Source organism: Dipodomys ordii, unplaced genomic scaffold (genome assembly GCF_000151885.1).
Source record: "Dipodomys ordii isolate 6190 unplaced genomic scaffold, Dord_2.0 Scaffold58, whole genome shotgun sequence".
Lineage (NCBI taxonomy): Eukaryota > Metazoa > Chordata > Mammalia > Rodentia > Heteromyidae > Dipodomys > Dipodomys ordii.
In genome coordinates this window covers 4,925,742-4,949,202 of record NW_012267274.1, presented here as the reverse complement: position 1 = coordinate 4,949,202, position 23,461 = coordinate 4,925,742, and the positions used below count along the sequence as shown (strand labels likewise).

The 23,461-nt window shown below is 51.6% G+C and overlaps 2 protein-coding genes across 5 annotated transcripts in view; one reads left to right on the top strand and one right to left on the bottom strand.

The window, feature by feature from the left end:
- Window positions 1-1,138: 1,138 nt before the first annotated feature.
- Uros (uroporphyrinogen III synthase) lies at window positions 1,139-22,942 on the bottom strand. Of its 4 annotated transcripts, XM_013021920.1 has the most exons (11): window positions 22,433-22,692; window positions 16,651-16,735; window positions 16,476-16,563; window positions 16,080-16,163; window positions 14,785-14,881; window positions 12,184-12,258; window positions 10,511-10,585; window positions 4,901-4,981; window positions 4,386-4,471; window positions 3,850-3,948; window positions 1,139-1,542 (listed from the first exon to the last, which is right to left on the bottom strand). In XM_013021920.1, exons 3-11 carry the CDS (start codon window positions 16,536-16,538, stop codon window positions 1,405-1,407), a joined length of 798 nt encoding a protein of 265 aa, XP_012877374.1. In that variant the 5' UTR covers window positions 16,539-16,563; window positions 16,651-16,735; window positions 22,433-22,692; the 3' UTR covers window positions 1,139-1,404. The 4 variants fall into 4 exon arrangements, with proteins under 4 accessions (XP_012877374.1, XP_012877376.1, XP_012877375.1 ...); XM_013021922.1 differs by lacking the exons at window positions 16,651-16,735; window positions 22,433-22,692 and adding an exon at window positions 22,868-22,942; XM_013021921.1 differs by lacking the exon at window positions 16,651-16,735.
- Window positions 22,943-22,979: 37 nt separating this feature from the next.
- Window positions 22,980-23,461, top strand: part of Bccip (BRCA2 and CDKN1A interacting protein) — an 11,823-nt gene continuing 11,341 nt past the window's right edge. Inside the window, exon 1 of the mRNA XM_013021919.1 lies at window positions 22,980-23,161. Within this exon, the coding sequence (XP_012877373.1) occupies window positions 23,006-23,161 (156 nt within the window). The 5' untranslated portion in view covers window positions 22,980-23,005. The remainder of the gene's footprint in view (window positions 23,162-23,461) is intronic.

Genomic DNA, 23,461 nt, shown 5'->3' with positions numbered 1-23,461 from the left:
CATCTTCATACCTGCCTTTCAAAAACAAGTGCTTCTTGTTCGTTGTCTGACTTCAGTCGGCAAGGCCTGGCCTTACCTAAGTTTCCATCAGCTCCCAGGTGCCAGGTGGGGACCAGGCTCTCACCATGCCAAACCTCCTGGGACAGACATCAACCATGTGCCAACCACAGCACCAAGATTTGGAGAGCCAAGGGTCCTGGATGGTTCCTTCTACTAACTTGAGTTTGATATGAGGTGAGTTTTGGGTGTCAGGTCATGAGGAATGGAGCTGGCTCCTGGACAGCCTTTGCCAACATGGGCCTGTGGGAGGCGCTCAGCACAGGCCCAGCCCCAGCTCTGGGGAGCATGCAGAGACCTTTCCTGACACCAGCCCTTATGGACTGAAAGACAGACATTCTAGGCTAGCACTTAAGAACTGGAAATGAAAATGTGGGGCATTTGTGCAGGGTTGTACATTTCTAGGTAAATCCATCTCTGTCTCCAGTGCTGGAGGAGCCGCTGATCTGACTGACCTGCGCCAAGCGGAAGGTCTAGACTCAAATTACAACTGTCCATAGCTCACACACAGCTCTTTTTTGTTGCTGTTGTTGCCAGTCCTGGGGCTTCAATTCAGAGCCTGGGCACTGTCCCTGAGCTGCTTTTGTTCAAGGCTAGCACTCTTAACACTTGAGCCACAGCACCATTTCTGGCTTTTTCTGTGTATGTAGTACTGAGGAATGGAACCCAGGGCTTCATGCATGCTAGGCAAGCACTACCGCTAAAGCCACATTCCCAGCCCCCAAGATCTTTTTTTCTTTGGTCCAGGGCTTGAACTTGGCCTGGGCGCTGTCCCTACACTCTTCAGCTTAAGGCAAGTGCTCTACTGCTTGAACTACAGCGCCACTTCCGCTTTTCTAGTGGTTTACTGGAGATGAGTCCTATAGATTTTCCTGCCTGGGCTGGTTTTGAACCATGATCCTCAGATCTCAGCGTCCTGAGTAGCTAAGATGACAGGCATGAGCCACCGGTCTACTTCATACACAGCAAATTTCCTCTTCATACCAGACATGTTGGCTGCCTGATGTTTTCGGTGCAAAGCCATTTCCCCATGAACACAGCTTGGACTGCAAACCACACAAGGGAGAATAAGACACAGTAGTGAGCATACTCCATCAGTATGGTTTATTTGATCCCAGGGTGCAGGGTCTGGAAGCCCGGGTGCACCTGGGCCAGGTTTCGGTGTCAGCCTTCTTGGAGGATAGTGAGGTGCATGCTGGGCCCCAGGGCTGGGCCTCTCTGACCTCCATGCTTCCACTTAGGTTTGAGGTAGGAGTTCGGCAGTGGCAGCTTCCCACGAGCCTGAGACTGCCACTGCCTCAGGGAAGAGCAGGGCCAAGAGAGCTGCCTGGGGTGAAGCCCAGGCGCTCAGCAACGGCCTTGGAGCTGCAGTGCCTTCTTGATGGCGGTGGCCAGGGCTTGCGGCGTGGGGCTCTCCGCGGTGCAGCTCACAGGCAGGCCTGCGGCAGCCAGAGCACGGGCTGTGCTGGGGCCGATGGCTATGAACTGCAAAGGAATGGACGGCAGGGCTTCAGGACCTAGCAGGGGCTGTGTGTGAGCTCTTCTGTTAGGACATCGCTCCTGTGTGAAGTCTTCAGCTCATCTGAAGCGGGCAGCCATGATCTCAGCATGAGCGAGCGCACGCCATCCCCAGGGTCCAGTAGAGCGAGGCCAGGAGGAAGAACAGGCAGAGGGCTGGGTGGCCAGGGCAAGTGCCTAGCCTGTACACAGCTCTGCTTCTGTTTCCGGAACCCTGCCGAAGGGCTGATCTGATCCTCAGTAAAACAGAGCTCAAGACTCGCTCTCGGATTTAGAAGAGAAATGAGAGCACACCCACACAAGCTTGTTTTAATACTCAGTCTTATTCATGGAAAACCTCGCTGTCCATCAGCGATGAATGCATAGTGAAGTGTGGTATAGGGTAGCTTGGAATCTGGGCATGTGGTTCCAAGCTGCCCAGCACCCAGGAAACCAGACACACTCGGGTGCTCAGAGCTCAGGACTGCACTGGGAATGCAGGTCTTTAATGTCTATAGAATGCAACCTTTAAGTAAATCTCAAATTTTCACTAGCACTGAGCACTTTATTTAATACCTTGCTTTTTGGGCACCTTATGCTTGAGAGTTGTATATGTTTGCAAAATGAAGGTCAGAAAAACACTCAGCAGATCACACGATTTAAGCACAATTGACAATGTGGGATTGACAGAGTCTCTGCATCCACTGAGCTGTGTCGTGTGTGAAAATGAAAGCATACTATTTGGGAATTTCTTTTGATGAATTTATCTGTGTTTGACCAAACCTTGAGTAATCAATCCATGAATAAGGTAGGCTTCCTGAATCCTCCTCTACTGGAGGTTGAACAGGCAAGGAATGAAGTACTGCTGCATGACCAACAAGGTGAACAACGCAGAACCCAGGCCTGTGTGGCCACATACTCTGTGATTCCATCCAGAATGGACGAATAAAGAGACAGAAAACAGATCAGTGATTGCTAGGGCTGAGGGGTACACAGCGGTATCTGTTGGTGGGTGCGGTTTCTTTTCAGGTGATGATTGTTCTAGAATGAAAATAGTTGTGATGGTTGCACACTTTGTGACTATCCTGAACACCACTGGCTTATATTTTTTGAAGTATACACCGAGTAAGACAATTAAGTGTTATAATTGGTAAATTCTACCTCAGTAAGATACTATGTTTAAGAAAATTAAAGAAGTCCCTACGATGGGACCAGCACATGGCAACCGTGAAGACAGCAGGACAGTGTGTGGCCGGCAGCTTGGTCAGAGTGAGTCTGATCTGAGCCTTTTCCTACCTCGGAACTTACAGATGATCACAAGATATCCTCTCTGGGGTCCGGTCTTCCCGATACTGGACCCCAGGAAGACAATATGGGCTGGGAGGTAGCTGGGCCTGGGTGGCCTCAAGTTCTATCCATGCCACGGGGCAGACTTAGGGTTGGAGCAGCACAGTGCCCTGTGACATGCAGAGCGTATGCCAAGCCTGGCGTCCCAACCCGATGACTCACAGTGCTCACTGCGCTAGGTGTGCAAACTGCAGAATTGATGCTACCTTCCTTCTGCGGGGCCCCACGGGTGAGCTGGGCACCCAGTGACTCACTATCTGACTAGGACAGACTGCTTAACCTCTTTGAGCCTCAGTTTCCTGGCTGTAAAAGGACAATCATCCCTGTCTTGCTGGACACCTACATGAGAATTGCCTGAGCTATGCCTAGAAGAACTCTGCCCCCTGCCCAGTTGCCCCTTGGGACGGGGTGATGGATCTTCCTGGGTCACAGCGGTGTGACCAGGGGCAGGACACAATTCCTCAGCCTACTGCTCCAGTCTGGAGACGGGCCTGTGAGGGGCACTTGCAGCAGGCAGCAGTTCAAGGGCATTTCCGTTAAGACACCCCAGGGCTGTGATTACTGGAGACTCACAAGTGTAGTTCCTAAACAATGCCAATATAAGTCCTTTTAGAACAGGGATGCTTACAAAAGGAAACTATCTGGCAGTGTTCAGCTGGGAATTTGGGAGGGGAAGGGGGCCAGTGTGGGCACCATGCCCTTCTCCCCAGTGCTTTACCAGGGGTCACTCTTCCAACCTCAGGACAGTCCATGCAGGGAGGACATGCACTGGTCTGTGAAGACTACGCGTCACAAATGAGGACAGGCTGAGGGAGGCCGTGGGTGAGGGCGGGGGCCTTCCAGTCCCACAGCGCGGCCCTGCCAGCTGCCTGGCCAAGGACCCTCTGACCTGACACATACACCCCGGCATCATTCGTGGAAAAGATCAACACCCAAAGAGCAGCGTACCTTAATTTGATCCATGTCTTCACCAGATAACTCCTGAATACACTTGAGGCTGAATTTAAGGCCAGAGGGACTGAAAAACACGATGCTGGCTGGGACACCCTGTGGGGAAAAGAGAAAAGGAGACCCGCTCCTTGAGAGACAGAGACGATGCTTCCTAGCTCCGCCAGCCCTGGCCACCCTGGTCCTGTGCGAGGGGAAAGGGAATGGGGAAGGCAGTCCCCTCCCTTGCTCGAGGCCCCCCAAGCTCAACCCAGACGGAGCAGTGGGCTCCGTGCGGCACGGCTCAGCCTGAGCCCCACACAGCGGAGAGCACTGGTAAGATCAGCCATGCTTCACAAGAAGACTTCTGCCTGAATGATCTTCTCTAATCCTTACGAATGGTTCTGAGACAGAACCACTCCTCATTCACAGACGCAGAAAGGTGACTTCCTCAGTGCCACACAGCTGGGGTGGGAGAAGCACGTGGGAAAGCCGCGCGGCTCCTTCTGCCTGGCCTGGGGGCCCCCCTGCCAGCCCTTTCTGGACATACCACATACCTGCTTGGAATAGTGGCTGCCCAGGTTCTCTCGGATTCCCGGATGTGGAACTGTCTGATAGACATTTATGCTCTCCATAGGAATCCCTGGGCACAAGCAAAAGCAGGGGACAGACTGTAGTGTACTTGGGTGTGAGAGAGCCACCACCGCCCCCCAGCACACTGTCGACAGGGGTCCAGCTATGACACAACCTCCAGGAACAAGCCACTCAGCCGCTGAGACCAGCTCCATTATAGAAGACCGAGGGCAAGAAGCCATGATTTGAACCCATGGTTTGGACCGATGATGCCAGTATGCATTTGTCCAACACAGGATTGTCCTTGGCCACTCCATGAATCCCACACAGACAAGATTTAAAACACCAAGAAATGAGGTCCAAGGGCAGCTTGTGGGGGAGGTCGGAAGCTGGGAGCCCCGGCCTCTGTGACTCTGTGTATGTTCTCTGGGCCTCAGGACCCCATCTCCAGTTCCCTGGGCCTCAGCGCGCCCCATCTCCAGTCTACATAGTCAGTCACCTTTGTCCTTGAGCATTTTCGGCAGGATCTCTCCCTTGAGGGTCCCGCAGGGAAACAGGAGAGGCAGGGCCGACGGCTCCCCTGAAAGCACACAGCCAGACTTGGTGAGAGCTCTGCCGGCCCAGCGGCCGCGCCAGTCGGGCTCCGGCGTGGCTCCGCTCCTGCATCTCCGTGCCAGCACCTGTGCTTGGAAGAGCAGCTGCCACGCCTGACTGTGATGGCTGTTACGTGAAGGACATACCAGGGTATGTGGGTGAGAAGTAAAATTCACCCAAAGTGTGCTGTCATTTGCACGTGTGCAATGCCTCTGGTCTGGAAGTGGCTTCCTGGCTCGCGGCCACTGTTTAGGACGCACATCTGCAGTTGAAGTAGGGAAGGTGAGAATCTGGCAGGAAGCCCTGGCTCAGCCGCGGCTCGTGCTGCGGGGCAGTGGAGAACTGGCAGCCACGAGTGGCTCAGCGCGGCCCCCAACAGACAAGACCCCTGGCAACTGCTCCCCCAGCGAGGCCCGGTGTCACCGTCTGTGCCCGCCACCCACTGCCACTGAAAAGCTAAGGGCACATTCAGCCCTAAGCCCTTGCAGTGAGCGTTTGAACAGCCATTTGTAACAATACCATCCAGCAGAACTGATGGGTTGTCAGATGCCAAAATTTCCCCCAAATGTGAAAACACTGAGAAGAACCATTTTCCCCACATCCATCCATCCGACACCAGGAATTTTAGCAGGAGTCATTCACCCACAGCATTACAAACTTCCCCCTTCTTTAACATCTCTCTGACACATGGTCTCCAGTGACTGCAGTCAGAAGAAACAAAACAAGTTCTCTCTACTCTGTTCCGCCTCCTGGAAGCAGCACTAACCCACAGGAATAGCTGCGGGCTGTCTGTCTGAAGTGCATGTAACACTGCACACGGGTGGATGTTTCCTTTATTTAAAGTAAATACAAGAGGCAACAGAAGAGCTCACAGTGGATGGGGGATTGTTAACTATGAGGCCTGCTGGGTTCTTTTCCAGTGATGCCTTTTTCAAAGCTGTGTTCTTCACCCACTGCAGTACATCTGAGCCGAGGTGTGTCTGCTGTTAACAGCCTATGATGGGAGGACGGGGAGGAGGCGTGCAGGAGGCGAGGGGCCAAAACTCTTCCTGGAACAGCTATGAGAATCCGGCAATAAGGCCCAAAGGCCTGCCAGGGGTCTGCCAGGGGATCTGAGCTCCTCATTCTTATTCTGATCTCTATGTAGGAATGGCCGGGGGGTGGGGAGTGGTGCTTAAGATCTCAGTCATGTCACGGTGTGCACAAGATTGGACAGTGGACGGCACAATGGTATAGGGCACCCAGAGGGCAGAGGCTGGCCTACTTCCACAGCCTGGCCAGGTGTCACCAGCTCAGCCAACTTCCCAGGAAAGGCATGGCCCTACTGCATAGAAGAGAAACTGATATGCCCAGTGAGGGGTGATCTACTGCAGCTATCTCCCTTCATGAAGGCAAAGACAACTCACTCATTTGGAGATAAGCTTGATGTCTGTGGATTTTCCTCGCAACCCAAACACATCAATGCAACAGTTAATGCTGGCTGATTTTCAACCCAACGAGGCCTATCCAATGCCTAGCACAGTGCTTCTCGCACGGCCCGGCTCGCCCTGAGACGGGGGGCGCCTGGCACACTGGGCAGTCAGGGCAGCAGGGAAGCGTGTTGCAGTGCCAGCACAGGACGAGGAGGGGTCTGCAGATTTTGAAGACCAAAAGGCATGCGCGCGCGCACGCTCTCGCTCTGTCTCGTTCTCTCTCTTGTGGTACTGGGGTTCACGTTTGCAAGGCAGGTACTCTGCCTGCTACTTAGGCATGCAACCTATGTGTCTGCAGACCTGTAACCATACCCAGGCCATGTGCTCTGAGCACTTGACGGCCCATCATGAGCAATCAAGGCCAAGGATTCTGAGGGAACCACGGTGCGCCGGGCTGCAGGGACTCCCAAGTGTGGGAGGACATTTCACATGATGACCGGCAGCCTTCTTAGGACTCTGTCTCCTTAATGAAAGTTGTAACTGTCGTCTATCCTTTACCATTTAAATTGTAATTAGGTTTCCTTTAGAAGAGACAGTTCTCCTGGGGGAGAACTGTCTATGAGTTATGAGATTGAATTAATTCATCTCAGTGGAGTTAATAGCACTAAATATTTGCAGTCATGCCTTGCTCAAAGTAATAATAGTTAAGTAAAATAAATAAGCAATAACTAGGAATCAGCCTGTGTACCACAGCCCTGGAAATGGATTTTCAGCTTTTAACATTGAGCTTCAAAGTTCAGTAGGGGAGAAAATCATTAAAACCAAGTCGAATTTTATTTGGATATACTAATTACAAATGGAAGATTTATTATAGTCTATCTGCAAAGCTACAGACATACTGGCAATAAATTAGAAGTAACCAAGGCTTTTGGAAGGACGTGGAGCAGTGTGCCCCAGCAGCGACAAGGGTGAGTGTCCACGGTATGAGTCCCGCATCTGTTACGGGACACATGACAGCTCAGAAGTGATGCTGATCCTTCCTACTCCTGCTGGCATAGCAAGCCGAGCCGCCTGCTGGCTCTGGGCCTTAGATGAGGACTGAGTCAGGCCCCCCTCTGCCTCCTTCCAGAGCCGAGGCATCAAACTGAGTACAGCCCAGCCTCTGACCTGAAATGGGAAACAAACTGTTCTCCCATCTATCAACCCAATGCTTGTCCTTGTAAAAGCTGGCACTTTGTGCAAGGACCTGCCCTTACACTCATTGCAAATGTTTATAAAAGATAGTCATTGATAGTGTTCAATGCATGCCCTTCGTCCTCATAAACAGCACTAGAAATACAAGGCCTGGCGTTGGCTTGCTCTCAGTCCCGCTGTGTCTTGCACCATAGACCCCTGAAGCAAACTCCCATGCCGATGGTAAGAACAATGACCATGGGGGCAAATCATGTGACAAGGAACTGAGCTAAAGCCAACCCTGGCCGGGGCGGCACAAACACCCACCCCGGTAGCAGCTGTCACCAGCAAATGGGGAAGATTTTGTATCCCAAATTACAGTCTCCTGAGCTATGTTTTCAGCTTCAGAGTATCCTATAGGACTAGCTTAGAAGTTTCTATAGAAAACTCGGCACTGTGTCTGTCTGTTAGCATAGCCCAATCAGGATACTGGTGCGAGGTCCTAGTGGAGCAAAGCGAGACATCCCTGAGTCCCCCTGGAGAGCAGTGCTTGGGCTACAGAACAGCCCTGAGGATGTGGCCCAGCTCTAAATGCTGCCATGGCGACTGGTCAGCACTGCGCACACGCCCAAACCCACGTGTGAGCGGGATGAGCTTTTAGAACCTGCTTTTGGGGCTGGGAAGGTGGCTTAGTGGTAGAGTGCTAGCCTAGCATACATGAAGCCCTGGGTTCGATTCCTTAGTACCACGTACACAGAAAAAGCTGGAAGCGCCATGTCTCAAGTGGTAGAGTGCTAGCCTTGAGTAAAAGCAGCTCAAGGACACGCCCAGGCCCTGAGCACTGGCAAAAAATAAAAAAATAAAAAAACCTGCAAACCTGCCTTCTTCACTTCAAAAGATGCTTTGACTTCATCTGACAGAGAAGAGCTGAACACACTTTGGACTGGGATCTTCACAAAGTATAAAGAGCAAGAAAACGGAAGAGCTATGGAGGCAGCCAGACGCAGGCTCTGGGCCCATCCTAGTGCGGAGCGGCTGCCCCCCCCCCCCCCCCCCGCGCTGGCGGCCCCTCTCCGCGCTCAGTCAGGTGTTTGCTCAGAGTGGACAGAGCTGCCACTCCCCAGCAGCTGCCTGAGACAGTGAGACACAGCAGGACGCCACGCCCTCCCAGTGTGCGCAGTGCGGGATTTGGCACTAGCAGGACCAGGACGCTCCCCTGCTTGCGGCTTGTTGTTGTTTTTGATCATCCATCCACCCGTGAAACTGATACGATAGAAAGTACACATTCAGTCTTCGCCCCTAGTTCCCGGCACACAGCGTCTAAAGTGCCCAGAACGTGCTGAGGCACAGCTATGAGAGGAGCACTTCAAGCATAATAAGCTCTTTCCAACGTGACGGGGGTTTAGACTCCTGGGGTGACGCTTCAGGAGGGGTGTTGGTAGCCAGAGGAACGGACCCTGAGATCAGAGGCCTGGCATCTTCGGCCTCACACCTGACCTCTGGGGAAGGGAAAGAGGCTTGGTTGCAACCTAAAAGCAACCTCCACACGACACCCGACTTTCTGGGCTGACAGCCGCCGCTATGTATCAACCTCAGAGCGGAAGCTCCAGAGGGGCCGGCTGTCCTCAGTCCTCACTACAACCAGGGGGCTTCTGTGAGACACAGTCGCAAGTTACGGAAGCTGAGGAGAGGCCTATGGGAAATACTGACTTGTAGCCAGACTCAAGGGGACCCACGTGGCAGCGGAAGCCCCGCCACGCTCACGCCGCCTGCTTCTTCCCAATGCAGAACTACCTGTCCCCAGGTCCAGAGTGCTCACCAGCTCCAGGAACAGAGCCTCCCAGGCAGGCAATTCCTGGGTGACAGGCATAAGCCATTCACCTGGTCTGAAATTTTTTTTCCCAAACCAAACCATCTACTTTTGTTTCAAAGTCATGAGACCTTCTGAAGGTGTCTCCTCTCCCTTCTTACCCTAGTAATATCACCCAAGGGCGAGGAAACGGTCAGCGGCCAGCACTCTGCCCCGGCGCCTGACCCTGCCAGCAGAGGCCAAAATCATTCTGGGAAGAAGTTGGCAAATAACACTCCTGGGTCAGAGCCAAATCCCAGAGCTGTGTGCTGTCTACAGCTGCTCTCCTGCCACAGCTGCTTTTACCAGTTTTGATGGAGAACACAGCTCGCAAAGCCTACAACACCTGGCCCTCCTGCCCTTGGGCAACTTCCTGATTTCCTCCTCAGTACCATACGGTAAGAGGACTCCGCTTCAGTCCTGCGTGGCCAGGCCAGCCCCAGTCCACAGCTGGAATGGCGCCCAGGGGAGGGAGGCAGATGCAACCTAGGGTAAGCCCGCCCTACACAGCACGCTTCGTCTTCCCATCCTGCGCTCCAAGGATCTCTGCTCTGTATCCTTCAGCCCAGAACTCCATAATTAGCTGATTCCCACTTAAACACAAACACCTGAAAACCAGTGCCACTCGACACCCTCTTCCACATTTGGCTCAACATTGAGCTTCTGGAGTCAGATCTTTCCCTGGGAGCAAGTATTTTGGGGGGAGTTAAAGAAGGAAGCAGTTCCTCAGAGGAAGAGAGCAAGCACTCAGACGGGAGAGCAGCAGCGAGCGCCGGCGCCTCTGCTGTCCTCAGGAGCCCTTCAGGTGGCCTCTGCGCAGCCTCGTCTCCACAGGTTTTCCTCTGAGTGTCGCTCAAGTGTTACTCAAGTCCTTTGGGATAGAAGGGAAAGGGACGCAGCCCGAGCCTCGCATGCACTCACACACACGTGCACACTCTCTCTCACACACACACAACTGTAAATAGTCACCGTTACGCACAGGTTCCAGTCCTTGAGCCCGAACACCTCTGAGAACACACCCTGAGCTAGCAGCTGTGGCACCAACGAACACTGGGTGCGTCTCATTTGGGGTCATACTCACTGGAACAAATGTACTCCGCAAGCTTTTCTGCATTTCCAGAGTTTTCTCCTTCAGTATCCAGGCCAATTTTACTCACTGGAAAGAAACAAAGACATGTATTTCCTTAAATGGCTATCAAAGTCTTTTTGTTTCTATATGGCTTTCAAATGTGCACATCCTAGGGCAAATGGCTTTATAAATTGCACCCAGGTCGAATAGGAAGCTCACTGATGTCCCGCTGGAGAGGGAGCTGCTGGTCCTGGCCTGACACTTTGTCTGGATTCACCCTTCGGAACCTCGTGACTCATCTCCAAGAGTTGAAAACACCAAACCCGTGGACCTAAGACTGTATGAGGCCCTGGAAAAACCAACTCTGGCCGCAGGGAAGGAGCTCAGTGAAGGCTACTTTCTGACCAGTCAGAAGATGGCCAGCTTTTGGGATCTACCACGCTTTGTAGGAGTCTCTAGAAAACCCTTGTTTTAAGCTGGACACTGGTGGCTCACGGCTATAATCCTGGCTGTTCAGGAGGCTGAGAGCTGAGGACTGAGGTTTGAGGCCAGCCCAAGCAAAGAAGCCTATAAGACTCTCATCTCCAATGAACAAACAAAAATCCAGAAGGAGCCGGGTGCCGGTGGTTCACATCTGTAATTCTAGCTATAATCCTAGCTACTCAGGTGGCTGAGATCTGAGGATCACGGTTCAAAGTCAGCCTGGGTAGGAAAGTCTGTGACTCTTATGTCCAATAAAACAAAAAACAAGAAAACACCAAAAAACCGGAAGTGGCACTGTGGCTCAAGTGGTAGAGTGCTAGCCTTGAGCTAAAGAGCTGAAGGATAGCGCCCAGGCCCAGAGTTCAGGCCCCATAACCAACCCACCCCCCCCAAAAAATTTAAAAAGCCAGAAGTGGAACTGTGGCTCACATGGTTGAGCTAGTCCTTTGAGCACAGAGGCTTAGGGAGTGTCTAAGTCCTGAGTTCAAGTCTCAGGACCAGTACACACACACACAGCCCCAGTTTTGTGAGGGAGACAGGCCTGCTTGGAAAGGAGTTACGTGCAGATATGGCCAGGCTGAGGAGAAGGGAAGGGAATGAATGCAGGTCGTTTCGGGTGTGGGAGTGGCTGCCCCAGCCACTCTGTGAGGCTGTGACGTGAGCAAAAGGCAGACGGACCTCGGCTCTGGCTCTTCCACACAGGAAAGCCATGGCCAATCTGCTGAGGACACTGACGAGGAAGACTTCCTGCAGAGACGTGGCTGAGGGCATGCCACTCAGGAGCCACTCAATACACTGCCTACACAAACGATGGCCGCAGTGCAAACGCCACCGGCTTCTCACTCATGCATCACGTGAGCAGATGTAAACTGGGGTGAAGTAAAGTGGCCCCCAGTGTTCCCTGGGGTTCAGGCCCGTGTCAGCCTTTCCACCTGTGTGAATGGAGCGGAAGGTGGTGGAAGGGCGGGTATCATCTCTGAGATGAGGTAGTTGTGGCGGTGGCCTCTGGTGTGGGTGCTCTCTTGGGTGTCCTTGTAGTGAGAGCACTGTCTGTCTCCGTAGCTCTCAGGGAAGGCCCCCTAAGTCGAGTGGCCTGGAAAGCGATCTGTTGACAGCCACGGCGTAAGCTGGGAAGCAGACAGCCTGCATGTCCCCCAGCCCCAGACCATCTATGCTTGCTGGGCTACCTTTCAGTTCCTTACCTAGAGAAGCAGTAGCATTTCCAACCACATACACAGGCTTAGCATTCCAGTTCTCCTTCAGAGACTTTTCCCAGGCTGCAAAACATGAAACTAGATGTGAGCTGCAAATATCAAAGAAGCCACTCTGATTTTTGTCATGAGTTTTTATTTGTCCTGAGAATTTCATAAGCAAAGCAGATTATAACCAAACAAACAGCATCTCACATTGTACTCGATCTAATGTGAAGTGAAACCTCTTAGTACAATTACTTAACGATAATAATAAAAAGGATAATAGCATCTCAAACTAAAATTCCATTTTCACATTATCCGTATCTGCAGGCAGCACTCACTTTGGTAAGGGTTTCAGCATGGCCTGCCTGAGTTTACTCATTTACACAGATGACATCTCAAGCATTGGCATTGTATAGCAAACAGAACAAAACAGAATTTGAAGAATTAACCTGCAAGGTGATATTATGATAAAAATCTAAGCTTTAAAGAAAAAGTCACTGGTTCTAAAAAAGTAACCAGTCTAATAAAACAATATATCAGTTTAAATTGGGACGTAAAGCTGAAAGTAGTCAATAAAGTTAATCTCAGATGAGAAGGCCTATTTATTGTTTAATAGGCATAGTATATTTTACCTTCATTAACAGACAAAATATTCAGTGACAAAGAGAGAGCTTTACATATGGATTGAAGATCTACAAAGAAGGTAGGTTAGCCCGGTGCTACGAGTTCATGCCTGTAATCCTAGCTACTCAGGAAGCTCAGATTTGAGGTTCACGGTTCAAAGCCAGCCCAGGCAAGAAAGTCTGTAAGACTCCTATCACCAGTTAACCACCAGAAACCTGAAGTGGAGCTGTGGCTCAAAGTGGTAGAGCACTAATCTTGGATAGAAAAGCTCAGGGACAGCACCAAGGCCCTGAGTTCAAGCCCCATGACCAACAACAACAAAAAAGAAGTTGGGTTATATAAATGTTACAAGGCCACAGGGGTTTCACACACTTGAAGAAGGCAAAGAAACAACATAGTTTAACCTGCCTATAAATGTGATATGAGCCTAACTTGACCCTCAATTCAATTGTGCTACTGTACATTAAAATTCCTTTTAAACAGCCACCTGAAACTCACTCTCACCTTCTTCCCTACCCTACTAATGTTAAGTAATATTAGAAAATTACCCATACTAGAACAACCTTTTCCAAGGCTCACAGCACAACAATGATGGCGCTGGCCCTAGCTTCGGACAGAAAAATAAAAGCCTGTCTGCAGAGCCAGCTCTGCCCGTCAGCCGGGCGAGTCAGGCCACCCCCAACATTTCTTCACCCACAATGGGGTGCACAGTACCTCTATGGTAGACGGTTGGGGGAATCAGTTTGGAAGTGTATGGGAAATGCTTTTGGAACTGTTAAACAGGACAGCAGTGGCCGTGTCCATTCTGGGGTTTCTCCTTCATGAGCTTCACTCTCTTGAGACGAAGCCCCTGAAGCTCCCTAGGAGAGGACAGCATGCTGCCCTGGCCTCCCTCTGTCCACGCTGGAAACAAGTGGCTCCAGCTCTGAGCTTCTCGGCACGCTCGCCCGGAGCGTTCTCTTCCACGGGAGGCTGTGAGCACAGAAACGCGAGGCCGCCTTCCTCATGCGCAGTGACCATGATGCCGCCACCGTGGGTCACGCACGCACTGCCCCGAGCCAGGAGCCTGCCTGCGTGCTCCTCTACAGCACGCGAGCTTGTGCAGCGAGGACACAGCCGTGGCGTGACACTGCATGCTCCTGAGAGCTTTGTGCCCTGGGTGTTTCAGGCCCACCTTCCCAGGGGCTCGACGCATGGCACGCACTTCATGGGGCAGGCTGAGGACGGCACCTGGCAGAGTGGGAATCTGGCCACAGTGGTTCTCGGGAGTAGAACAAGCCTGCAATGCAGGGGTTATGAGGCCTGTTCAAGGCCAAGGACACTGAGCGGCAGAGGTCAAACGCTTGCCAAGGTCAGAATGGCTGTGTGAACCCAGACCTAAGGCGCTCTGAAGTCTACACACTGCTACCCACACCTGCTATACCTCCACCCTGGAGCGCAGCGCCTTGTGAATCGGTGCCTAATACTGAAGGGGAACACACATGAAGGATTTAACTCGGAGCCTGACGCACAGCAGGCTCTCCATGAATATTAGCGCAGAGGCTGCTCAGTGGAGCTCAGAAAGGTCGTCTGAAACGGGGTTTGGAGAATGGGTCTTGCCTGGGCATACCACTGCCAGGGAAGCAGAGAGGAAGAAAGTCCATGAGATGGCAGGCCACAGGGGCGCGGCGGGCATGGGCCATTCCTCATACTTTGCTAAACTCTCTTGTCATTAGGGAAGTGGTAACTCTCCTATTTCCAGAGGGAAAAACTGGCTCCTCATCCATTCTGAGGGGAGACACAAATGTCCAGGGAATGAACATTTCAAAAGCAAGGAGAGACGCCCACCCCCGCCTTCGCCCTGGCTCCTGACCCCCAGCCGCAGCTCGCAGCGCACAGCGCACAGCACACACCTCCGGCAAGAGCACAGCAGCCTGCAGATCTGGTGTCTGAGGGAGAAAGAAGAGGAAACGGAAGCCCAGCGCTCAGAGCAGCCCACCTCACCTCCAGTTTTACTGTCTTTCTCCAGACACAGCTCCACCGCTTCCACTGCTCTGGGGCTGGTAAGGATGAGTCCCCCGTAATCCTCGGGATGAGACAGCTGCACACCAAAAAGCAAGAGAGGCCCCTCCTATGACCGCTCCCAAGGAGCTGTGACCACAATCCCACGTACCTCCTGCTTGTGCGGGGAGTGGCACCTCGGCTCCTCCCACCTCCACCCTGCGCCACCAGCGCTTATCCAGTGCTGACTGCGGGCCAGGAGCTATGCCCGGCCTCGGGCCAGGGGAGCTAGTTCACTGGAGCAGCACTGCCAGCAAGAAACTCACAGGATGCTGCCACACGCGATGAGCGTGAGGGAAGAGGGGGATGGGGGAGGGGGACGGGGGAGGGGGGGACAGGGGACGGGACAGGCATCCTCACCCTGCCTGAGGCAGTGGACAGAGTTCATGCCACCCCAAGGTCCCCCAGGTAATACTGATGATGTCCTTCCCAACATTTACATGTGCCATGGTGGGCTGCACTCTACATCTGATTCCACAGAAGCTGTGGGCACTGAATCTTGTGTTTTGCCATGCTGGGGAATCAAAACAAGAGCCTCATGCATGCCAGGCAAATGTTCTACCATGGGGTTACCCCCTCAGCCTTCCAGGACAGTGGCCTGTCTCCTGGACTATCTGCCACTCCTACCCCTGGCAGAACTACAAAAGCCCTGGGTTGGAGTCCAGCCCTACTTCTAATGGCCAGAGGCCTTGGCTGAGTTGCCTAACCTAGAACTTCAGTTTTTGTTTTTATTTTTGGTCAGTTGTGGGGCTTGAACTCTGGGCCTATGTGCTGGCCCTCAGCTCTTTGGCTCAAACCAACTCTACCACTTGAGCCACAGGGCCACTTCCAGTTTTCTGAGTAGTTTATTGGAGGTTAAGAGTCTCACGAACCATCCTGCCCAGGCTGGCTTTGAACTGCAATGCTCAGATCTCAGCCCCCTGAGTAGCTAGGATGACAGGCGTGAGCCACTGGCACCCGGCAGAACTTCAGTTTTTAAACTGGGAACACAGCTTTCCAGTCTGCCATGCGGAGGTCAGACAGATTGAATGAGAGGATGAATAAAAAGGTCCTGGAGCGCTGAGGCGGCGCTGGCCCAGCCCTGTATAAATCTGCCCCGCGCCATGGAGCTGGAAGTGGCTCAGGGAAGGAAGATGGCAGGGCAGTGTGGCAGTCTGCATCGGCCAGTGGTAAAATGGGCTAGAATGGGTCAGCGAGGACCTTACATTAACACGGGGCTCAGAAACCATGGGCCTTACCTTCTCAGAGAGACTGGAGAGAGAAAAAAACTCAAACGACAACACAGGAACCAACGTGGCTTGAAGTCCATGCAGTGCTAATTCCTGCAAATGAAAGCAATGCAGTTGTGGACTGGCCAGGACTGTTTTGAAAATAAGCAAAGGGTCAGTGTCATTGCACCACGTAAACCAGGCCCCACTCCAATACACATCAGTTATAATCAAGCTGAGAAAATAATTTTCTAAGTTATCTATGTGTTGATTACTCACATGTATTTTGAAATAGTCTCACACTAACAATTTATCCCATGCCACAGCCACTGAGTTCGAGCCCCCTACCACCCAGTTCCAGACACCTGGACTCCATTACAAGGGCGCTTTAGTTTAGCGGGGGTGGGAGGAGGTGCTGCCACTTACCCTGATGTAGGGATCCTGGCCACAGTCATTCTCCTTTGAGTCTTTCAGTAAAAGAACTTTCATGATTGCCTGGCTGTCTTTATGGGCACTGTGACAGAGGAAGGAGACAGGTCTTAATTAGATGTCAAAGACTCTGGGGACAGAGCGTGAGAGGAGGTAGGTAACGGCCCCTCACTGTGACTGAGCATTCCTGGCTGTTCTTTCTGCAGACTCCTGTCACTGATAAGGTCAAGCGGGAGCATGTTAGCAGCTGATATCACCTGGGAGGCAGATGAAAGCCATTAGCGAAAGTCAAGGGTCCCGTGCAAACATTCGCCATTCAGAGAAGTGCTACGAATTCTGGCTTGCATTAGTAACAGACAAATGACCATCTCACATTTTAAGGCATAAATGATTATTTTCATTTCATAATAAATGTACTAACCAGTTCCTAGATAACTTAGAAAATGATTACACCAACTTGATCTGCCAAAATAATTTTTTTTTTTTGGGTCCGGTCGTGGGGCCTGAACTCTGGGCCTGGGCGCTGTCCCTCAGCAATTCAGCTCAAGGCTAGCGCTCTACCACTTGAGCCACAGCTCCACTCCCGGCTTTTTTCTTTTTTGCTTATGTGGTACTGAGGAATCGAACCCAGGGCCTCAAGCATGCAAGCCAAGCGCTCTACCACTGAGCCACCTTCCCAGCCCCGCCAAAATAATTTTTATTGGAGTGGGGCCTGGTGTAAGTGGTAGAATGCTTGTTTAGCAAGTATGAGGCCCTGAGTTCAATTATCAGAACTGGGAAGGAAAAAAAGATGTGTATAGATGTTGCCAAGTGTTACAATATGGAGAATGACTTGTTGATATGTTTCTAAAGCTTTATTTTTTCTTTCTCCAATTTTACTTCTAAATATAAATAAGAAAGCACTACTGATAAATGTGTACAAATAACATGAAAATGTTCACCTTGGCATTTTTTTTTACTTCCTTTTTTTTTTTTTGTTAGTTGGCAGGCAGTCCTGGAACTTGAACTCAGGGCCTGGGTGGTGTCCCTGAGCTTTTGTGCTCACGGCTTGTGCTGTACCATTTAAGCAACAGCTCCAACTCAGCTTTTTGATGGTTAGTTGGAGATAAGAGTCAAAGCCTTTTCTGTCCATGATCCTCAGATATCAGTCGTTGGAGTAGCTAGGATTATTGGCATGGTATTCTTTATTATTAGAAATAGCTGGAAATAATGTAAATATTACAGTGAGAGAATGGTTACATAAATCATGGTGCAATGTCACAAAAATCATTAAAATATTCAGAAAGAAATTAATTACATGGATTATATGAAATGCAAGATTCAGTTATATAAATAGTATGAAAACATATATATGAAAGCCTAAGAATTAATAGTACTTATTTCTTACTGCTATATTAGTGATTTTTTTTATTTTCTCAGATTACCCCAAATTTCTGAAAATAATGAACATTACACTTGAAATAAGGGGTAGAACACAATAAAAGCGACTGAAGATCTTTGCTTGAGATGCAAATCATCCCATAACAGCACTATACCCATCAGTATTTAATATTGTAGGCCATGGCTGACGAGGGTTAACAGAACACATGGTTAGAAGTAAAGATGTAACTCTAGGGCTGAGCGCTTGCCTTGCATGCCTGAGGCCCTGGGTTCGATTCCTCAGCACCACACAAGCAAAAAGAAAAAAGCCGGAAGTGGCTCTGTGGCTCAAGTGGTAGAGCGCTAGCCTTGAGCTGAAGAGTTAGGGGACAGTGCCCAGGCCCAGAGTTCAGGCCCCATGACCGGACCCAAAAAAAAAAAAAAGATGTAACTCTAGGAGCCAGATTCGTATGCTGCTACTGATTATGTCCTAGCATATTACATCTATGGAAAATATTTTATCTATGGACCACCTTGGCTCAGAATGAGTTGCTCTGCATTTAAGCAACCACACCTGGCTGAACAAAAAATAATTATGAAATCAGATTCTAATTATTATTGCTTCCTAGTGCTAGAGCGATTGATTTGGGAACCTGGCAATGTGGCTTGCCATTTTCTGAGGTCTCAAAATGTCTCACACCCAGAAATTAGGCCACCCGTCTCACTATGGTCATTTTTATGTCACTTTGGCTAGGTTAGCTGAGCCATAGTCTTTTTTTTTCCTCTAGATGATTGCACTGATGGGGGAGGGGTGAGGGGGCGGGAGGTTGGCAGGGCCTTGCTACGTAGCCCAGGCTGGCCTGGAACTTGTGATCCTTCTGCCTCTGCCTTCCCATTGCCAGGATTACAGGTATGTGCCACCACACTGACCTATGATGGTTAATCCTGGCAGTTAGACTGACTGGACAGAGACGCACCCAGGGTGTAGAGGGGTTGCCAGGGGCGATTATCTTATGGAGAGAGCACCTGCCCTGAATGTGGGAAGCTCAATCACACAGGCTTGGGGGCCTGGATGGAACTGGAGGAGGAAAAAGTCAGCTGGCACCAGCATCCATTTATTATTCTCCCTGCATTCGTTAATATTCTCTCTCTCTCTCTCCTAGCTGCCATGTGAACTGCTCTACGGCTCCATGTCCTCCCCTGATGGACTGAAACTTCTGGAACTATGAACCAGAACAAAGAAATTCCTCCTTTAAGCTGTTCTCTGGGTTATTTTGGACACAACTATAAAAAGCTAATGAACATAGCTGCAGTTCCCAGTTATTCACAAATTCTCAGGGAGGGGATTCTCTGAAGGTATTTTGGCTTTTATTGAGGGAGATTATCCTAGAAATTATGGGTGGGCCTGACTCAATCAGTCCAAAGGCCTTAACAAGAGTTAAGAGCGGGGCTGGGAAGGTGGCTCAGTGGTAGAGCACTTGCCTTGCATGCATGAGGCCCTGGGTTTGATTCCTCAGCACCACATAAGCAAAAAGAAAAAAGCAGGAAGTGGCGCTGTGGCTCAAGTGGTAGAGTGTTAGCCTTGAGCTGAAGAGCTGAGGGACGGCGCCCAGACCCAGAGTTCAGGCGCCATGACTGGACCAAAAAAAAAAAAAAAAAGAGTTAAGAGCTGAGCTTCCAAATGTTCTGTGGATTCTGACCTGCTTTCTTACTCCTCACAGGTGTTACAAAGCAATCATCACTTGCAATAAATCTCCAGGGATCCCATATGCCATTTAATGGTAAGTAAATCTTGGCATTTTCTGAAGCATAAATTCTTCTGGGGGGGCCCACAAAGGCTGCCACCTATTATAGATACTAAAAAGCCAAAACGGAATGCAGTTTGAACCCTTCCCATGTCCCGCCACAGTCCTTGGCTCTCAGCGTTCCATGATTTCAAAGGATAGTTTAGTAATACTTTCAAGTAGCAGTAGACAAGTCTCTCCCATCAGTGTTTTCTGTTTACTACTCAGAGAAACCAAATCCCTTAAGCCCAAATCTCCTTTAGGGCAATGAGGTCTGCATTGTTTGCTGGAGTGTGAGTGGTAATCTCAGTACTAACAAGGGCCACGAGATGGCACAGTGAGATGCTAGGAGCTATCACCTCTCCAGGGAGAGCTCTCTGAGGGAGTGACACTGAGACCTGCATGACAGTGAGAAGTCTTCCAGGGTCTCCCCAGGAGAGAAGTGTGTGGTAGGAGGTCCAGGGTCTTCTTAGGAGAGAAGTGTAAGGTAGTTCTAGTACAGCAAAGGTGCCTTCGGAGTTCATGAGAAAAAAGAATCCCCCAAAGATTCAAGATTGTGCAGCTATGGGACCCACACATTAGAACCATGGGCTTCTGTGGCTGCAGGCCATGGTAGGTTAGGCAAAAGTGATCCTGGCATGGGTAAGTTGTAGAGGTGACACTGGCTGACACTGGCTTTAAGAGTGGGTTGGAAGTCGGGCACCAGTGGCTCACGCCTGTAATCCTTGTTACTCAGGAGGCGGAGATCTAAGGATCATGATTTGAAGCTAGCCCAGCCCAGGGAAGAAAAGTCCACAAGACTCTGATCTCCAATAAACTATTCAAAGCCAGAAGTGGCACTATGGCTCAAGTGGTAGAGCACTTCCCTTGAGCAAAAGCAGCTCAGGGATAGTACCCAGGCCCTGAATTCAAGCCTCATGACCAACAACAACCAACAACAACAACAAAAATAAAGCCACACAGTCTTATTAAAGAAGAGTCAAACTGCTGCAAAACCTAGGTGGAAACAGACCTTGTCAGTCTTAACTGGTCTAGCAGTGCAGCAGATTGCCAGCTGTCTGGAAATATCCCCAGATCCTTTCTTCACAGAAATGGAACTCCATTGTACTTTGGGGCATATGACCACCTCAATGAAAATATGGAGCTGTTGTTGCCTGGTGGTTAGGCTCTGGCTGACAGGAAGAAGGTGAAGCAGTGTGTACAACTTACGGAAAGGAAGTGTGAGTTTCCCCCTTCCCTGTTTTTCCTGTTGGATAGATCATGGGCCACGTGGCTAGCCCCCTTGTACATGATGTAAGGATGCTAGAACAAGACAGAAGGAACATGGCCCTATTTGTATGACAGAACTAGTATGACACGAACTAGGACTATCCCATCAAAGAAAAGTTTTGTTAATCCACTGTTTGGATTTCTTTTTGGGTGGCAGTGAGCTTGAACTCAAGCCCTGTGTGTGCTCATCTCCACAACAGCACGTGAGCAAATCCAAGGTCCATAGACAGGTTGATAATGAAGTGTGTGCGCAAAGGGGAATGATGTAATCTTAACAAGGAGAAATGCTGGCACAGGAAGAGTGCTGTATGATTTCACCTAAATGAAGCTCATAATCAAATTTCAAGATGAAAAGTAGAAAGGTGATTGCCAGGTAGCTATACAAGGAGGTAATGAGAAGTTGTTTACTGAATAGTTTTCTGAGATGGAGAGCTAAGGAAATGGGATGGCGGTGAGGGCTGTGTAACTGCGTGCATGCACTCATGCCACTGAAACTACACATTCAAAAATAAGTCAATTGATTGCTTTTATCTATGATGCCCTGGTGCGACAATACTGCCATGGTGGCATGGTGCTGTAAAAGTTATTTTTCTGATCCTGGCTTTTTAATAGGTGTACATTACAGGAGTGCTTTTAAGGGCTATTTCAAGGCACCTCCCACGGTGTGGACTCTGCTGTGTCAAGGAAGATTACTATCCACAATATGGCCCACTAGACCAAGACATTTTCAGAAGGATGCATCTCATCATGCAGAGTGTGGGCTGACAGGGAGCCTGAGGGTCTCCTGACCTTTATTTATTTGTCCATTGTGGGGCTTGAACTCTGGGCCTGGGCGCTGTCCCTCAGCTCTTCAGCTCAAGGCTAGCGCTCTACCACTCGAGCCACAGCACCACTTCCAGCTGAGGAATCAAACTCAGGGCCTCATGCATGTGAGGCAAGCATTCTGCCACTGAGCCACCTTCCCAGCCCCTCCTAATCTTCCTTTATGTTATGAGAAGCAGAAAGGTTTTCATGCTGCACTCACGAGGGTTTTTAGAATCAAAACATATCTGATCCCTGACCATCTTTTTACAAAAAAAAAAAAAATAGAGATGTCATTCTCAGAAAGCCTGCCATCTTCTCTAACAATCCTGTATTCCAAAGGGTAACCTTCACAACAGGTGCAAGTCGATAACCTGTGGATGATCTGCCTGTCAGACCCACTTTCTGTAGTATAGACAGTAGCGATCAAGGAGTCTCGAGTAAGAATCCAGCGTTTCTTGAATGGATCTGACCGGGCTGGGCCGCTTCTGGCGGCCGCCACGGCTCTTTCCCTCGAGTTCTGTCCGGAGGGGCGCAGGTCTCCGACTTAAGTCGACCCCACTGGCCCGGGAGCACCGCAGGCCACGGCGTCGGCAGCGCATCCCGCAGGGCCGGGAGCAGCCACGCCGGCCAAGGCTCGCCCCGGGCAGGCGGCGTCCTCGAGGGCCTTGGGGGCGGTGGGGCCGGGACCCCACGGGGTCGCGCATCGCTCGGTGCGCGTGCGCGGCCAGCGGCACCTACCTCGCGGGGCTGGCGAGGCCGAGGCCGGGCCTGCGCCGCCTGAGGGCGGCCCTGCACGCACGCACGCACAGCGCCCGCACTCTGCAGGGTCGGCGGGGGAAGGGGCAGGGTCCCGCGGTCCCCGCGAAGAGACCTCAGGGGCTGCAGGACGACGACAAGGCCCCGCCCTTCACTGGTAGCCTGAACTTCCGGGACGCTGCCGACGCCGGGTCGCGCGTCGCTCAGGCCCCGGGGACCCGGCCCCGCAGCTCGCAGCTGGGAGGTCGCGCAGGCGCACTGACATCCAGACCGCGGCGGAAGGAAGCTGGTTGGATGGATCGAACCACTGTGCGAAAGAAAGGGGGAGCCGTGCACGGAGTGAGGGGAGAGGATGAAAAGAGGAGAAACAGCTCCAAATAGCACCCTAGCCTGGAATGAAAACTGTGAAGTTACCACCGAAGAGTGACATGGAGCAGGCTGTGCTGATGTGCACTCCGTGGCGAGGTTCCTTGCGGCCTTCCTCCCCCTTGACTAGTATGGTTTGGTCGGAAGGGCAGGCGCTGGAACTTGCGCAGGCGCAGGGTGGGGAGCAGCATGGCGTCCAGGGCCAAACGGCGAGCGGTGGGGAGTGGGGTTCCGCTGCCGCCGGGGGACCAGGCCCAGCGTGACGAGGAGTCGGAGGATGACACCGAGGACGATGAGGACAGCGACGAAGAAGAGGACGAAGACGACGACGGGATCGTGGGCGAGGTGAGACGCACGTCCCAGGCTGCGTGGAAGCCGCGGAGGTGCGCGGGGCGGCGACTTCCCGGCTGGGGCTGGGGCTGGAGCTGGGGCCGGAGCCTGGAGCAGGCCGACTGCGGGTCCCACGTCGGTCCGCAGCCGCGCGGGATAGCGGCGGGACCCCTCCCGCGCCGGGCTCCCCACCGCAGGAAGCCCCCGCCACCCCGCACTTCACCTCGCTCCTCCGCGGCTCCCTTCAGTTCTGGCCTGAGCGCTCCAAATTCTGTATGGGACGGTGGGGGACGCGCGGGGCGCCCGGCGCCCGGG